Here is an 18,116-nt window from a genome sequence, read left to right as displayed (position 1 = left end):
GGAAAACAATTTTCAAGAAAATTAAAGTGTTTAATAAAATACACATTTCTCGTTTTTTTAATCGAGAATATTTTTTAATTTAGATGATAAATATTTGTGTGTGTGTGTGTGTATATATATATATATATATATATATAAGTGCAAAATTAATTTTCTTTTTATTTTAAAAAAATAATTTTAAATTATTTTTAGTAATTTGGTTTCTCAATGTTTTAAATTAAACCGGCGAAGCTCCGCCGCTCCTTTTTGTCTCCTTCCCCTGCAACGAGGTGGACGATGACCAACGACGACCGCTCCAATCCAATCGAACGCCTTCCTTTCTCTGTCATGGCACCGGCGACGATCCTCAGGGAAGCCAGCGACAACACCCCCCGCCACCGCACCACCGGCTGCTTCTCCTTCAACTTCTGCAGCCCCTGCTCCTCCTCCTCCTCCTCGCACTCGGCCTCCGAGCCCTGGCACGGCAGCTGGTGGAACAGAGTCATTTCGAAGATACGGGACTTCTCCGACAAGGTGGTAGCGCCGCGGTGGAAGACGTTGGTTCGAAGCTTCAGCCGGAAGAACGACAACAACGAGCACCACAGCGGTGGCGACGACGGGTGGAAGACGAGATCGATGGCGCGATTCCAATACGACCCCATGAGCTACGCCCTCAACTTCGACGAGGGGCCGGAGGACGAGGACGCACAGTTCGGCCACCGGGACTTCTCCGCCCGCTTCGCCGCCCCAACGTCGGCCTAGTCGTCATCGCCGTCCTTCCAGCCCTTTTCCTCGATTCATTCATAAGCCAAAAAATCACATTTATTTACCTTTTTAATCAACGCCCGAGCAACAAGTTCACAAGGTTGCTCTACGTGAGCTGATTAAGCAAAATTATATATTTTTAATACGGCATTTTATTGTACAGCCTGGGCATATCATCCAGTTCACCCACAACTTTTATAATTTCAAAAACATTTATAAATTGAGAGAAGTATATTTTTAAATTCGTAAAAACTTCATAAATTTATTGTAAAGCCTAGGACACCTCACTAACTAACACAATCAATAGATTTCTAAAACTCCTTTAGTTAAAAAAAAATATCAATTTCATTCAAAACTAACTGCTGAACCTAAAAAAATTTAAAACACTTCACATCAAAATTGCTAAGCCGGCCTGAATTTGATAGCATAAACTTAGAACAACAATAAATTTTTAAACTTATAAAAGTTTAATAAAATTTATCACAAGTTCATTAGAAGACTTAATAATAATGATATTCACTAGCAAATACCACATATGAATTTTTAGAACTCTAATTCAAAAAAAATATTCAAAATTTAAGATTTAAAATCGACTAATAGACTTACAAAACTTTGAATCATTTTAAATAAAAATCAATATACTCCTATAATTCGACAGTATAAATAACGTGAATGAAGCACAATGAATTTTTGACATGTTAAAATAATTTAAATTAAATTGTAGAAATTATGATATGTATTTTTATACAAAGCACGGCAGAGTAAACGCGAGCGAGCTCCTGCCCTGACAGTAAACAGGACGCGGATTCCTAATGCGACGACGACGGTACCCATCGCGGTCCCAAGGCAGCAAGCAATGTAAACTACCAAAGTGGTGGTCGGACCCAAACTTATTAAAGTGATGTCCTTGTCTTCCTTATTATTATTAACAAATCTCAAGGAAACACGAGCACGAGCACCGTGTCCTTTCCTTTTCATTCTTCTTCTTCTATCTCTCTATATTAATTAAAAATAAAATCACATATTAAAATCATTCACATACACGCACCTCTTGAGACACAGATAAGAAACTGCACGAGAGTGGAAGATATGGACACTAAGTAGCTTTGCAACTGATCGATCACATTGCGACAAAGCTTGAAGAGGGCATTCATCACTGTTGCAAACTGATCATAAACTAAGTTAACATGGAATATAATTTCATGGAACATTGAAAATACATACAGCACGGCGGTAACAACGGAGGTTGGGGTGCAGTCGGAAATTGCACATACAGAAGATGTTATGGCAGGGGTCGCACACACCTGGTTAGATTTAGAACACATCCTAATGTGGCAGGAATCTGAGATGCGGTGACTCCAGCAGAGGATTTGCAGAACAAAAAAGCACATACGAGGAATTGTCGCCGTCCTCCGTGGCTATCCAATGTCGAGCCGGTGTAGCCTGCATGATTTCCGTATTATCCCTGAGAAGAGTCTGCGTCTTTCGGCTTCTGTGTATTCCAATAGACCTGCGCCAGCGAGAGTGTAAGCTAAAAATCAGTTTCAGATATGTGGGAATGTCCTGCATCACATAGTAAAAGAGAGAGGAATGATGGTGACTAACGCATCGGATTGCTACAGATGGTTTGCTTTTTGATCTCTGGTTACTGCCAGGAATGTTGCTTGTAGGAAGATCGATCGGTATCCCGGCTTCCTTCAGGTTCCTTCCTCTTCAAACCCCCACCAGGATATGTATACATACTTACCTGCTCTTCTGCAAAACCCTGGGATGTTGCATTTAAGAGTTGTCTTGGTGCTAAGGTGAATCTCTCGACTTTGCCTTCTGCATCTACATTCCCTGGGCCTGAATTTAAGTCGAGGCTTGATGTGATCCATCTCCGAGAATTGTCAGATCCACTACCGTTGCTGCCCTCAGGAAGACTTGCCAAGTGAGGCTTCCGGTAATTGGATAAAATAGTGCCAGCAGGTCCAACAAGTTGTGAAGGCATGGCAGGGAAGCCCGAAGCAACACTAGACGAAGAATCAGCAAAGGCTGTTGGCCCACCTGAAAAAGAAGTTGCCGGAAGCGGAAAATTAGAACCATAGGTGAAGCCATACGGAAATGCTGCAGGATTGAATCCCATCGGCAGAGACGACGAAATGACAGGACCCCTGAAAACATCACTCCCAAAAGGGCCGCTAGGAGTCACTGGCCCCATAGTTCTCTGAGCTCCTGAAGCTGCAACAATTGGGTAAAGCTGCTCTCTGTTGGACAAGAAAGATGGCATAGCTACAGCGGGATAAGAACTACCAGGAGGAAACCATGATGATACGCTGCCTAATTCATTAGTGTTCATTCTGATGCTACTAACTGGAAAAAGAAACGGCACGCTACTAGCAGTTTTCATATTTTGGTTCCTGGTCAGAGATTCAGCAGAGACTTCGTCTAATCCTGGTCCATTATTCAAATCAAAATTCCTCAACATATTTGCTTCCCTAGTAGGGAATTCTGCCAACGCAGGTCCTGCAGCTAAAAGTGAAATATCCTGTCCACTGGAGGTGCTTGCAAAGGACTGCCCATCGTCTGTTTCATCAACTCTATTTAAATCAAGATTAAGTCCTCCAAAACCCCGCATGGGCACATCTAGACTGCTTTCTGTCCCCAGTTCAGCACCTCTTGCCTTGGAAGAGCTGCAAGTAGTAGCCATGTCTTCAAGAACTCTTTCATCAGGTTCATTCAGATCAAAATCAAGTAGTGTATGGCACTGCTTCCCACCAGAATTAGTTGATGGTGTCTCAGAAATACTGTGGGTCAATTTCATAACTTTTCGTGGTTCTGCTGGTCGAAAGGCACTAGTAGCAGCTGAGCCTTTCCATCCAGCCTCACCCTTATTCTTCAATAAGTTTTCAGGTGGCACAAAAGGCCCTTTGGCAGCTGCTGCAACTGTTATTTGAGCAGGTAAACCATTTGATATGGGAATTGCAAAAGGCGATGGAATTGGCAAATGAATTGTTGAGGGATTAACTGTTGCAGCTGAAAGAGAAGCCTCATCTTGGTGTCCATCATCTCCAATGATGCCTTCATTCAGATCAAAGTCAAGCTTAGCTGAATCTGCTGTAGGTAAGACGGAAAATGAGGTCTCTGTAGGTGATGAAATATCCTCATCAACACCTTCTATAGCCGCAGATAACACAGAGCCTTCAAGTTTTAATCTATGCTCGATTTCTTGGGGAATGCAACTTGTTGGATCTACCTGATTGGCTAATCCAACAGAAGCACATTCTTGAGCCTCCTCCATCTTCAAATCCCCAACAGCTCCAGCAATGCCAGTAGAGCTGATTGATTGTCTTACTGATTCATCAGGTAGAATTGAACTATTGTTCTCATGATTACCATTCAATTCTGGGTCGCTGCTCTCCATTTTATCAGATTCACTAGTCCTCGACTTATCAGATGAAATAATTATTTTACTTTGTCGCGTTGGTTGCTTCAGGTCATATGAGGTAGCAACCTCAGCCACCTCTTTAGGTGCAGTACATGATTGAGTTTCCTCAACGACCAACTTTTCTGATTCTTCGCTGCCTGAAGTAGCAATTGCAAGTTGGCATTCATCTCTAGTAACAACTTCTGAGGGACATGTATTATTATCTATGTTTGGATGAGTGCAATCAACAGGCTTGCTTTTATCTGCTGATGTGCTTCTTTCTTCAAGTTTGCAATCTGTGTACTGATCCATGACCTTTTCATCTGTCACTGGTTTTTTTTCCAACTGAGAAGTTCCTTCGTTGTTGTGTTTCATCACATCAGCAGGCTCAGACTCAGATAGAGTTCCACCTCTTTCTTCCTCTATTAGTTTCTCTGAATTAATGCAAGAGTCTTCAGATTTATAGGAGCTTACAGCAGTATGAGATTGTTCACCTTGACGGCCTGGCAAGTTATTGTCCTGTAAGGCGATAGCAGTTTCACTATTTCCAGGGAGAATGATCTCATTGGGGTATGGGGCATCCTTATTTAACATGGAGCAAACATTCTTGTCTTGCATGTTGATATCAGTTTCGACAGCTTCATTAGAGTGAACATGCCTCTGTGCCACATCACCATCAGTTAGCATTGATTTTGGACTATGGATAGCATCCCCTTCACTTGGCAATCTCAGTTTGGCCTCTGTTGATACATCCTCCAAAGCAGGGGAAGTTCCATGCGAGATATTAGGGGAACTCAAGTCAGATTTGGAGATTTCTCCAGCTGCCACACTAGCAAGAAGATTCATTCCATTATCATCTTCAGTGGCAAGAGGTGTACTAGTTTCAGAATATCTGATGCAACTTTCAATCAAGGCATTAATAGAGCGGAAAGAACTTCTCGTCCTAGGTTCAATAGAGGATATTCCCTTTTCATTACCAGGTGATGAACAGGTAGCTCTGGCAGACTCTAAATCCTTCCCAATTTCCTTGGCACTCCTGAGGTGTGGTTCATCAGCACCAGGTGATCTGAGACCTCCTGCTCCGACTGACTGTTCATTGACGTCATTGCTCTGACGTGACTCTTTATTGGAATCTCTGGAAATATGAGACCAATGAGCCTCACTCCTTAGTTTCACTTTACGATGGCCTTGCTCATGTTTATCTGAGACACCAGGAGACGATGCTCCACTGCCAACTGTGGAATCCTCAATTGAACCCCCAGTGGCACTTCTTTCAGGGCTTCGAACAGGGTTAGGCAGCTTGACGATGAGCCTGTGCTTATTTCCATGCTCTGCAACAGGCACATCAGATGACTTTTCATTCAATAGACCTGATTGTGATGATTTTTCCAGTGTTTTAGCCTTATTGAGAGAACCAGATTTACTTAGATGAATTTCCTTCTGCACCCCAGCAGCAGTTGTTCCAGAAATCCCATTGCCAGATCTTCGATGACGTGAAGAACTACCAGCAACCTTAGCAACATTTATAGTCCCAGGACTTGAACTTCCTGCATGTTCCTTCCGTGACGTCCCTGCTGTTTTAGTATGATCACTTGAATAAGTCTGGCTATTGTTTTGCGATTGACTAGAACTACTACTCTTCTCCTCCTTTGCAGAAGCAGATGGTACGTCTGTACTCCCAGTGTTAGCAGCAGCTTTGCAAGATGGGTCCTTCAAACCAACTCCAGAAGATATTGCTAAAGCTGATCCAACTTTCAAGGACCCTTGTGACAATAAAGGTGACTTCACAGTAGCATCTGAATGACCAGGCTTGCAAGATTGTGTTTTAGATGATGGAAACTGGCTAACATGATTCTTTGTAGCCACTTCAGTTCCAACACTGCGCCTATTCCCTGCAAGAGAAGCATCTGAAGAACCTGGTTTAACTTGCCAAACGGGTTGGTTTGATGTAACGAATTTTGTATCATTGATCTTGGTCATTTCTGCATCAACCCGTTTCTTCCACGTATCAATGAGACCCCTAGCTTTCTTCTGTATCTCAAGGTTCTTATGGCTCCTCAGATTGTTTACGGATTTACCAATATTGCAAGTCTGTAGAGCATTAAGGTTCACAGGCAATTTTGCAAGCGCACGAAGAAGAGACAAGAGAAGTTCTTCAATTGTTTTATCACTTTCTTTGGGACTAACACCATCACTGGTCTTAGATTTGTGAACCTCCTGAAGCCATTCATCCAAAATCAGTAGGCCTCGAAGCTGAACAAACCTAATAAGGCAATCATATCGATCAGTAGCTGTGATGACATCAGCAACTAGTGTCCGTACAGATACATCCATTGTCTTCTCAATTTTATCAAGCTGCATCAGATTCACTAACTTCTCCACCCCTTCAGAGCTTACAAGCCCACCTTTATCTGTAATTTTGACTATTTCTAACTTTACCATACTCTCGGTTTTAAAACTAAAAGAATCACCATCTGGTTTGGATGGGCACTCGCTCTTGATAGGCTCTAACCCATGATCAATCCTATCCTTCCTCTTCCCCTTAGAGTGAGAATGGAGAGAGGATCCAGTAGTTCGTACACCATCAGAGCCAGTTCTCAGCTGATTGCTTGCCAGACCATCAATTTGTTTTGGTGAGCGTCCACCAGACTGTATTCCTGCATGCATTTCTAGCCGTGTTTTGCCCAAAACCTGATCTACTTCCTCTCTGAGATTCCTAAAATGAGAAGGCATCAATTACCATTCAGAATAGATAAAGCGAAAAGAGGGGAAAACCCAACTAATGACACAAACAGATGAAATATCAGAATGGTGCAATACTCACATTGACATTGGTATGCTCTGGATCAGTTAACCACCACAAACACATGTTAGTAATGTCATATACTCGTCGATATGCAATTGAAGATATCCCTATGTCAGCTCAATGTCTATTGTAATGAGGATTCCTACTCTTCTGATTTTTTTTTTGAAGACATAGGAATCATGTTCTTGTTGAATGCATAAAAACTCTCATTTGAAGCAGCTTCAATCAAATAAACTTATGCAAGCTTTGTCTCAGCAGAACAGTATGGCAAATTAACATATATCTTTAGGTAATCTTCACCTCTTGCCACAAACCAAGGGATTATTCAAACAATAGGTGGTACACTTCTTCCTCGAAGAAGATCACAATCACCTATTCAGATTTCCGCCTATTCTGCAAGGAAAGAATTTTTAAAAAATCAGATGAGTTTAATGGCACAAAATAATAGACGGATATTAATTTACTAACATGTAACATCACTAATTAAAGTGGATAAATTACTTCCAAATTCACAGTTCAAGTTCTGTATTACAGAGCAGAGGCAACTACACCTAAAATACGTATCCAAATTAAAAAAAAACAACTACCTAATACAGCTCCATCTAAAGATTATGAAAAGAATTAATTAAAACTGTAAATCATCATTCATTATTAGACGCAAATAATCTAAACAATAATGAAACAAGCTCAACAACGATTATAGACAAAAAATTTCGCTACTTAAGTAGCACAAAGTTTGTCTAATACCATAGGTCAATCAAGACAATATCTCTTCCCCTTATTCCGAACATATAAACTCTAATAAATAGTTATGTATTTCCATTCACAAACTTAATTTTCTAGTTTTCCTCAAAAATCGCTGAAGAAAAAGGATGGAAATAATACAGTACTACAAGAAACAACACTGATATACAAATTTCTTAGCAACCATCATGATAAGTTTTATCCGTCTAGTATCCTACCTATATGGAATTCTACCTAAAGTCCAAAAAATTTTATACTAACCATAAAAATCTCTACAAATTTACTCTCACATAACAGTTCATGCTTGAGGCAACATGATTAACAGACTCCATTATTTATGTTTGACTGTTCATAGTAGACTAAAATCAAGCTTGATCTCAGGAACGGAAATCGAACAAGCGTTCTCAAGACAAAACATGACAAAGCTCTCAAAATCCCATGGTAAACACAAGGCTATAAAAAATAACCGAAGAAGGCAAAAATATGGCAAAGTTAACAATAACAGAACAATATGGCAACAATCAAATCGAAAGTTAAAAATTTTCCGTCAAAGACGAAAATTTCCGGAAAACCTCTCAAACAAAAAACGGCACGGATCAAGGAAAACCCGAAAAAGAGAGAGACAAAATATTTCATCTCCAGTACCCGCCACCGTCGGGAATGAGACAAGGAGATGCCCACCGAGTCAAACGCAACAACCAACCTCTGGAAACCGGACGATATTCAGATCCAGCCTCCTCGCGTCCCTCCGCCGGCCGGATCCCCCCGATATAAGAAACCCTAATTCGGCTCGTCGGAAATTCGAGCTCAGAAGCTGAAGGAGAGATTAAAAAAAAAAGGATCGGAGGGAAAGAACAGGAGGGAATTTTGCGGATTGCGAGACGGAAAGGATCGGGAACAGCAATTGCGTCGAGGGTTTCGCGATCTGATGAGAGTGACGAGATGTGAGTACTTTGGGCAACGGGAGGAGCGGAAAGAAAAAGAGACAGGAGAAAATAAGATGACGCCGTGCCGTTTTGTTTGATGGTGGCGGCCGGTACCAGAAGTGGTATGAGAAAAGATAAACCCGTCAAGCGTCCACGTTTGCACAACCCGACCCACTTCTTGTCGAGGCAGGCAGACCCGATCCAAAATCAGGTTTGGTCGTTTGGATAGATAACGGGCGCAAGTCCGCATTTGCAGATTGATACATGATGTTACGGGTGGATCTGGATATGACATGACAGTTAAAATTACGAGGAGATGGTACCTACGTGTCAACTTTTCATTCAGCGCTAAGGCCTTCATAATAAAACTGTTCAGACCTAAGAGACCTAGTGTCCTATTCTTGTATTTAGACATCTATCATATATTTGAATAGTCGATAGGCGACTGAGTTTAAGAGAAGTCTGACCTATCAAAAATTCAGTTGGTCATAAGTCTGGCCAGAATAAAGGGACCTAGTTTCCCACTTAGTATAAGTCTTTCAGCATATGATCGGTCGACCCCACTAACGATTGACCATATAGGTTTTCTCACGTTCTCTTTCATATAGTCGGGCAATAATAACTCCGATCAAATCTACACTGTTTAGCATGTTCGTCTCTCATACATACGGAAATAAATGTAAAGTCACTCTCTTTATAAACTCCGCTGAATTTAAATGTAAAGTCACTTTCTTTATAAACTCCGCTGGATTTAAATGTAAAGTCACTCTCTTTATAAACTCCGCTGGATTTCCAGATCTCATACTCTCGCTTGAAAGACATGTCATCTCTCATATGGATGATCGACTTAAAGTACCGATCAAATCTCCCGGGAATCAGTCCGTCATTTCTCATAGGCAAGTATCTTAATACATGGTCGGTCGACTAAATAATTAACAGGATCGAGGGGACTTAGCTTCATACTACTTTCAAAAGAGATCTCCAACACCACCCAGTGCATATTTGAGCAGCTTAAGGGAAGGACGGATATACAGTCGGTCGATTTAGAACCGGTCGAAATATATTCAACAGACAATATAGTCATAATCACAACAACCTGTCAGAATAACAATCGTTTGTCAGATAATATTCTTCTATTATGATATAAACATTCATTAAAACCTTCTTTAAAGGAATCACACTTCCAATCAACCAACAAATTATGACAGCATATTCCTTCAATCGTTTCATTAATAGCGTAAGTTACAAAATATAAAAGAGATGCATATATGAGTAACGGAAGATTCCTTGGACAGTTAATGTACATCACCAGGTTGTATGTTTTTACCAGGGACCTCTTTTCTGATTTTTCAACACTAACATTTTGTATGTTCTCTTGAGTGTGCGCAGAGAAGAAAAAGAAACTCTGAGCTCTTTTCCTTTTCCAATTCATCATCTTATTCTCTTTTGTGAAGTCTTCCACTAATCAACCACATCACCATCTGCCCAGACACGATCACAAATAGTGTAAGATATAATTTTCAGTTTGTCATCAGACTTTACTATTTTTCAAAATGTGACCCGCATATTTTCAAAGTAATACTTACTTTTAGAGTTTGATGAATCTGGCAAAACCAGGGATGGTTCGGTACGGTATACCGAACCACCAACTCTCATAGCGTTACCGTACAAAAAAGTACGGTATAAAATTTTTTTATACCGATACCGTACCAAAATCTCGGTATACCGAATTTCTAGTATGAAAGAGTAAATTTTCGATATCGGTACGGTATACCGAAAATTTCACTAAAAATCATATACCGATATCGATACCGAAAATTTCGATACGGTATTTTACCGTACCGAAATTTTCGATATACTGTAAAATCGGTATAGTTCGATAAATTTCGGTACGATATGTGCGGTATACCGAAATTTCGATATTTTTTCTCACCCCTAGGTAAAACAACAAGAGTAAAAATAAAAAGAAAGAAGAGAAAGAAAACTTATTTTATCTTTGTTTGCACGAAGAGCGAAGAGTGAAGGAGCCAAGAAAGATACTGATTCTATTTGAAAGTCAAGGAGATGGATACTGGGGGCCTAGCGCTATTGCTGACCTCCGGTGGACTTCGCTCCCGCCTGCAACATAAGCAACGTCAGTGCCGACCTAAGGAAGGGGTCCCGACGATGGTCCTCCGAAACTCAAGTCAGTTTCCGACGAATCAAGAAGAAACAAGAAGCGAGAACTGTAGTGTAACAGTAAAAATCGTGAGAAGCATACCTCCGTCGATGCCTGGACCCCTCTTTATATAAGGCTCCTATAGCATGTGTGCACGTTTCTTAAAGAGGACACGTTTTCCCAAACTTTTCATGAAAATACATGTCAGTAAAGTGTCCCTGACACAGTACCTTAACGAGCCAAGCATATCTCTGAAGTGACAATGAAAGCTTCCGCCATACAATCCTCTGTCTAATCATGTCGCCTGTCAGCGGCACTATCTCCCAAAAGAATGTCGAAGAATATCCCACTGTGTCTATTGTTTGGCCGAGCGGAATGACCGCTCGGCCAGAATTCTGATATCCCTGCGTTATCTGCTGCCACGCCGAGCGAGATAACCGCTCGACTGAAAGTCTACTTTCACGCTGAGCGAGATAGTCGCTCGGCTGAAAGTCCTTTGTCCATGTCGTTTGCCATTGGGCCGAGCGGGATAGCCGCTCGGCATGGAGCCCCCCTTCCACATGCTCGGCGAGTATCTCACTGTCTGCATGCCCAGCTGATGTCAAGTCTGTTGTTAGGCTGAGCGGGAGAACCGCTTGACTCGGCTTCTACGCGTCCCTTGAGCGTCAGTTTGATTGTGCCCAAGACGATGGATCGATGATCAACCCCCGATCGACGTATAACTCATCCGATCGTCCAACAACATTCATCCGTTGATCATCTTAACTTTAACCTCCACGCGGTAGCAAGATTGGGCCCCGCCTAATCACCGCATCAGATACGATGTTCTCTTTAATATTGCCTCGCCTAACACCCTTGTAGACAAATGCCTAATGCTCCCCGCAATGGTTTACCCGATATACAATGCAATGCTGATATCTAACACCAAACTAATGCCACATTCAATGCAAACGATATTCAGTCATGCAGTGGAAAGGAGATGCCATGAGAGCATCGAGTAGACACGATTATCAATCAAACATCAAGGTAAACAATCAAACAAGCGAGTGTTTAATTAGGCGAGGCAATGTTATTAGACATCAATGAGAGTAAATTTGTCTATCATTTCAGTCTTCTCTGTGTAAACAAAGAAGAATAAACGCTATGCTGCTTTACTCAGTTCAAGTAAACCAAAACTTCTCTTATTAGATGAAATCCAAACTCCAATCCCACTATTTTTTTTTAATATCATCCTGAATCAATACACAAACACAAACAACCCCCCAAAAAAAAAAGACTGATAGATTTAACATTGAGGTATAAGACATAAGGTGATCACTAATAAACAAAATCAAAAAAGAAAAAAAAATTGATGACAAATATATGTTTAGAATTTACAGCAGTTGAGTCCGAATCTCCACCGTTGCTTCCTTGCTTTAGCCATTTTCACTGGGCTGGTGTTCCACTCCCTTTGCAGTCTGCATTAGTAAACATAGATACCAATAAGAAAGAATGGTCGTATAGTGTGCTGTTCACAGTTGATACTTGGGTCTTTCACTGATGTCGAGTATCAACACTCGGATCATATCACCACATATAGCAAAAGTCCTTGCACTTTAACTCAAGTATTTCAGATGGTTAGGTCTCTATTCTATAGTATTAGTTCACAGAAATTGACATTGATCAACATGGCACCGAGCTGGTGAACTCTAATTTCAGGCTCCAAGATGTAATTCATTAATCCTTTGATCTATAGTTACTCAATATTGTCAGATAAAAGTTAGAAATACAGGTATAGATTTGAGTGGTTCTTACATTGGGAAGGCGAAGGAATGAGTACTTGTCGTGCTGCTATCTGATCGCATAGAAATGCTACCAGAGTATGGAATACGCCCTGAAGATGTTCTTGGTCCGGAAACAATCAAGTCTGCATGATAACTGTGAGAGAAGGAACTTCGGGGTGGATCGGTCGTAGCATCAGGAACTGACGATTGAGAGACAGAAAGGTTTTGGACTTGTAAGGTTTTTTGAGCATCTGCAGTGTCTTTTATCTCCTCAGCGGCATCTGTTGCTTCTGCTGCCTGCACAATAAGCTCCACCTCGTTGGTAGGAAAACTACCCTCAGTTTCACTGCTGTTGGTGAGTGTGGAATCAGAAATAAGAGTTTGAACATTCAGGGATTCTTGGGAATCTGTATTGTCTCTTCGCTCCTCCATGGCAGCTGTTGCTTCAGCTTTAGATACAATAAGCTCCACTCCAACCTCAGGAAGATTTCCCTCGGTTTTGCTGTGATTGGTACTAAAAATAAGGTTTTGAAGCTGGGAGGGCTCCTGACCAACTGTGATTTCTCCTTTCTCCATGACAGCTGTTGCTTCTACTTCAGACACAACAAGCTCCACCACAGTATGAGGATTGCTCTCAGTTCCACTGTGGTTGGAGCTTGTGGAATCAGAAATCAACTCGGGGGATATAGAACAACTCTCCCTCAAGAATTCAGATGTATCAACAGAAGGATAGTTGTTTGCTCCAGCGTTATCATCGAACTTGGGGTCAATGCATGATAATATTGTCATAGAACTTGCATCTTCAATTTTTGTCTGTCATACACACCAATGTACAGAGTGTTGATCATGTTCAGTATAGGTATTGATACTCCCTGATATGAAAGTTAACGACCATATGTGGAAGCTGATGAATTATCATGTAAAAGCGCTTTAAAAGTTAGATTCCTTCAGTTACTTTCTAGTTTCTACAAAGTCATGCTACCTCAACAATTTTATTTCTGTGTATCATATGAAAAAGAAATAAGAGGAGTTGTCGATAGAAAAAGATAGAATCAATATCATTATTCTCTATTACATTCACTTTAACCATGAAATGCTTCGTTTGCTTGCTTTAGCTGCCACTTGTTTCAACACAGATCCAAGAATTAGGGCTGGCATATTAGTCTCCTGCACGCAAGGAGATGCTGCTGCCACTGGCCGTAAATAATAAAAAGAAAAAAATGGCAGCCCGGTGCACGAAGCTCCCGCCATGCGGGGTCCCGGGGAAGGATCCATTGTACGCAGCCTTATCCTATTTTTTGCAAGAGGTTGTTTCAGGATTCGAACCCGTGACTTTTTGGTCACATGGCAACAAATTTACCGTTGTACCAAGGCTTCCCTTCTGGCCGTAAATAATATGTGATGAAAAAAAGAAGCATAACTAATAATACTAAATCGAACTGAAATTGCTTGTTCTGAGCTCCTCTTTGTAAGGTTAAAAAAAATTCAAAAAAAAATAAAAGTGTGTGAATTCATACCTGCTCAATTTTCTCATGATCAATGCATTGTTTATGATTGCTGTTGAAGTCCAAATAGATCAGATCCACTTTACCGTGATCCCTGTCAGAATCTCTTTGCAACAGCAACTCCTCTAAAGTAATGTTTGGAGAAAAATTTTGATTTTTAACTTGGCCTATTGTCTTCGTTTCTACTCCATCGACAATTGACTTCAGGGAGTTCTGAACCTCAATAGCCTTTTTGATTGTTGTTGTTTGCTCCAATTCTTGTACGGAGTGTGGAGGACCAACTATGATTTGTCCATTTACATCAGTATTACGATTTGTTGCCAAGATAACTTTGACCTCATTATTCTCTAGAAAAGCAGAACTATGAGAGGCTGAGCCTTCATCTGAGCAACTGTTTCTCAAAACTGGGCACACTTCATCGTTTGAATGAACTTTTGTTTCGGGTTGTTCAACATATGCATTATACACGTATAATGTAGTTCCTTCTTCAATCAATCCAGACCCATCTGGAGGATTCTTAAGCATAGCATCCGAGGCTTCAGAGTTAAACTGATTTCTTCTAATAGAAGCTTCCTCATCCATGAAGATATCTGGGGAACAATCTACATATCCACTCTCTTTTTCTGGAAAAGATGATGCATGAGCATCTTTCCCTTCACATGTTGCCTTATTTTCTAACTTGAACACAATCAACTGGTTGTCATTTTGTCTCAGGACTTCCATCATAAGCGCATGATCTGCCAAAACATGCCAAAGCGATTATCCACCATATGCCATGTGAGGAAGAATCTAAAATCCATAAGAAGGACAAAGTAATAAAGATGAAAGGCACTGCATGAATAATTTAAGAAAGAAAGATTGTTGATTACCACATCGAACAAGCAAACTGGATTCAGAGATACTTTACAATCAAGAAGAATATAATACCTTCTTAGTACCGAACTAAAGGCTGTCAAAAATAGAAGCTCTATCAACTTAAATTAAAGGCAAAGACATCTCACTTATAGAGAACTGTTTTTCCAGAGGAAGTATTTGAAGATAATGTTTAAGATGTACACATAAGAATCCTCTTGAATGAGGATATCTTGCTGTAAATCATTGTTCAATAAGCCCGAAAAGAAGAAACAGAGGCATGGAGTTGAAAATTATAAAGTGAGATGAATATGAAGAATCAATTCCTCCAAAGGGGTGGGTTTCTTGAACAAAGATCATTTTAGCAATACCACTAACATGCTCTTTTCCAACAGCATTAAGTCTATTTACTAATACAAATTAGTTAACAAAAAGTCAGTAGTTCTGTAAATGATTCACCGCTAATGAAGCCAAAAGAGTCAAGACTCCAAAGAAAACGTTGAAGGTAAAGATGTCTTCTACACTAAACATCACATAACCACTCACCCAAAAGAAGGGAAAATGAGAAAATAAATAAATGGGAGAAACAAGTGTGAAAATTCTTCCTTTTCACCAAGATCTTCTCCCATGCCTTGGAACTAAAACTTGCTTAAAAAATAACAGGGATTTAGCAATCCACAGAGATCTGCACAGCTTCATATGTTCTAAATTAACATAGACCAGACAGATCATAAAAGAGAAAGTATAACAATAGAGTTTTGAAAAAGAATCTACATACCTCAAAATTTTCTGGTTCTTTTACCTCCTGAACTAGAGACCAGCTAAGCTAAAAGATATGAACACCTACACCGACCACATCGTTGCGACCTTTGATATCTTAGACGGGAATAAAAAAAAGTCCTTTTTGTTTAATTTTCTTCTATGGCCGATGATTCTTTCTATATTACATTAACCCAACTGGGGACGAGCCATGAGGCACTGTTAATGGTACTGGTGGTGGAAGAGAGATAAAGGTGGAGGGGTCTGGCATCACATTTAAAGTCAACCAGCAGAGAGAGAGGGAGAGAGAGGGAGAGGCAGGTGGGTGATAAATAAAAAAATTGACAATAGAAAAACAAATACAAATATGGTGTATATAGCAGTTAGACAGCGAAGGTGAGAGATCTGGACATTGATATCTAATTTCCTCCTACTTTGCGATGGGAATTTAAAGCTAGGGTTAGGGTTCAATTGTCGAAAAGGACGCTTGGCTAACTGAATGAGTTAGAGCTTAGAAACGAAAACAATTTGTTAATCCGAACTCGAAAAAAATCACCCGATATTCAATTTTCAATTCGCAAATCGAATCCAGAAGAGCAAATTCACCAAAAAAAAAAAAAGAAGAAAGAAAAACAAGTAAATTTTGCCAAAACAAAAGGGGCATTCCTGAGCCCCACTTCAACCAGATCTCACTATGAGCAAGATCTAAACACTGCCGCGAGCTCGCGCGCGCACACACACAAGAAGATATTGACCACCCCCCAAAAAAAATAAATTGACAAAGCAAACCAAAGAACAAATCGAACGGTAAAAGCAGAAGATGAAGAGCTTACAACCACCACTCGCTCAAAGATCAAACCACCACTCGCTCTGAACCAAGCTCCACTCGGAAAACTAAAACGAACAAAAAACGAAAAGGAAAAAAACGATTAAACAAGCCGATCATCATCCCGCACCTTATATTGCTCCCCACGGATTGGAGATCCTCGCGATTCCCGACTCCAACCGAAGCGGAGAAGCCTGCCGCCGCCGCCGATTCCAAGGAAGAAGAGTGAGAATTGCTGGCCAATAAAAGGTGTAATTTTTCTTTATGGGTGGAAAGCAAACTATTTAGAGACGCAGGTTTTTTTTTTCTCCTTTGTATTAAATGCTATTCAATTAAATAAAATCCGCATCAAGTGTTAATTATTGGAGTCACCAAATCCCTGAAGCGGATCCTTTGCAACATCAATACTCAACTGCACATTTTTGTTCCAATTATTACGTCATACATGACTGAATATGACATCACATATCTAAATTCTTACTATGGCACTCAATTAATTAATTTAATAACACACCAGTGACAAATTGATAATACTATATAATTGCGCTCTTAGTCAACGTAGAACATCTTAAATTTTTAATAATCTCACATCTCGTGCCGTCTGATGAGGATTAAATATCAAGATCAGCTTAATTATCTACAAGTTAGTTAAATAATGGTGATCGTGTAATTTAACCTTAAGCAACATAATAAACTAATTGGAGCTTAAACGGATCCCCAAAAAGCGCGTGCTAAATCGATGGTTTGCTTTGGACAAAAGCAGGGAAAGTCAACTCTGAAAATCTGAAAAAGGTTGAGCTTAGATTGCAGCGCGTTGACTGAGCCTTGACGTTGACTTTATTCTTTATTCTTTTTAGGGTTTAGTGGAGAGAAAAAAACAGAGAAATGATGAAAAAAGAAAGAAAGAATGAAAGAAAGAAAGAAAAGAACGTGATGAAAGATCGAGTTGTGTATAAAGCTGCAGTCCAAGGCTTTATAATGAATACTTTCTTTTCTTCCCATTGGATCATAAATATTTTATTTTATTTTATTTAGGTAAATTATAGAATTTGTAAAACATTTGTTTGATCTGAATCCGTTTTGATACCGTTAGTTATAAATAGTAATTTAGTAGGATAATCAAATAGCATAAAGTAATCAATCAAACAATAAAAAAAAAAATAGTTCCATAAAATAAACGAACGAACTTGAACTCGAACTTAAATTTAAATAAGCCAAACTTAAACTTTATATAGCTCGGCTCGATAAGATAAACGAACGAATTCGAATAAATTTTTTACCGAATTAAGCTTCGAATAGCTCACGAATCATTTAGTTCATTTACATCTCTACCCATCTATAATAGAAAAATTAATGTCAAAAATGAGTATGAAATTTTAGACAGAAGAGGATATGCCTATAAATTTTATTTGAAATATGTTAAACAAGTTAGATTTGACATAAGGACTAAAAGTCACAATAATAAATTGGATAAATTAGTTGACAGATTTTTTTTTTTAGTGTACAAGGTAAAAGGGGAAAGGACAAACGAGATATTGATGTGAAATCAAGTCATCCTGAAACAAGGTTTGATTGTGAAGTTAAAAATGAAGGTTAGTTGTCAAAAAAATGACAAATTTAGTGTGGT

At 39.8% G+C, this 18,116-nt stretch overlaps 3 protein-coding genes across 7 annotated transcripts; 1 reads left to right on the top strand and 2 right to left on the bottom strand.

Moving 5' to 3' along the window:
- Positions 1-327: 327 nt before the first annotated feature.
- LOC122013677 lies at positions 328-741 on the top strand. The gene has a single exon (XM_042569914.1). It carries the CDS (start codon positions 328-330, stop codon positions 739-741), a length of 414 nt encoding a protein of 137 aa, XP_042425848.1.
- Positions 742-1,739: 998 nt separating this feature from the next.
- LOC122015380 lies at positions 1,740-8,684 on the bottom strand. 4 transcript variants are annotated; one of them, XR_006120883.1, is made up of 5 exons: positions 8,404-8,683; positions 6,975-7,349; positions 2,350-6,866; positions 2,049-2,254; positions 1,740-1,910 (listed from the first exon to the last, which is right to left on the bottom strand). XR_006120883.1 is itself a non-coding variant. In XM_042572242.1 (4 exons), exons 2-3 carry the CDS (start codon positions 6,980-6,982, stop codon positions 2,390-2,392), a joined length of 4,476 nt encoding a protein of 1,491 aa, XP_042428176.1. In that variant the 5' UTR covers positions 6,983-7,349; positions 8,404-8,684; the 3' UTR covers positions 1,740-2,254; positions 2,350-2,389. The 4 variants fall into 4 exon arrangements, 3 of the variants coding, with proteins under 3 accessions (XP_042428176.1, XP_042428175.1, XP_042428174.1); XM_042572242.1 differs by having other exon boundaries at positions 1,740-2,254; positions 2,350-6,857; positions 8,404-8,684; XM_042572241.1 differs by having other exon boundaries at positions 1,740-2,254; positions 8,346-8,683.
- Positions 8,685-11,949: 3,265 nt separating this feature from the next.
- LOC122015390 lies at positions 11,950-16,801 on the bottom strand. 2 transcript variants are annotated; one of them, XM_042572258.1, is made up of 4 exons: positions 16,620-16,801; positions 14,065-14,789; positions 12,579-13,360; positions 11,950-12,241 (listed from the first exon to the last, which is right to left on the bottom strand). In XM_042572258.1, the coding sequence occupies exons 2-4, from the start codon at positions 14,776-14,778 to the stop codon at positions 12,151-12,153; spliced, it is 1,587 nt and encodes a 528-aa protein (XP_042428192.1). In that variant the 5' UTR covers positions 14,779-14,789; positions 16,620-16,801; the 3' UTR covers positions 11,950-12,150. The 2 variants fall into 2 exon arrangements, with proteins under 2 accessions (XP_042428192.1, XP_042428193.1); XM_042572259.1 differs by lacking the exon at positions 16,620-16,801 and adding an exon at positions 15,683-16,580.
- Between the last annotated feature and the right edge of the window lie 1,315 nt (positions 16,802-18,116).

The sequence above is a fragment of the Zingiber officinale genome, chromosome 8B (assembly GCF_018446385.1).
Source record: "Zingiber officinale cultivar Zhangliang chromosome 8B, Zo_v1.1, whole genome shotgun sequence".
In the NCBI taxonomy this organism is placed as follows: Eukaryota; Viridiplantae; Streptophyta; class Magnoliopsida; order Zingiberales; family Zingiberaceae; genus Zingiber; species Zingiber officinale.
Note: the sequence above shows the minus strand (reverse complement) of the source record. Positions and strands in the feature narration are given on the sequence as shown.

Bases quoted from the DNA above. Each gene is read 5' to 3' on its own strand.
- LOC122013677 (XM_042569914.1), top strand. From the start codon at position 328: ATGGCACCGGCGACGATCCTCAGGGAAGCCAGCGACAACACCCCCCGC.
- LOC122015390 (XM_042572258.1), bottom strand. From the start codon at position 14,778: ATGATGGAAGTCCTGAGACAAAATGACAACCAGTTGATTGTGTTCAAG. The intron at 13,361-14,064 runs GTATGAATTCAC...TGTGTATGACAG, and splicing joins ATCATGAGAAAATTGAGCAG to ACAAAAATTGAAGATGCAAG. The intron at 12,242-12,578 runs GTAAGAACCACT...TTACTAATGCAG, and splicing joins CATTCCTTCGCCTTCCCAAT to ACTGCAAAGGGAGTGGAACA.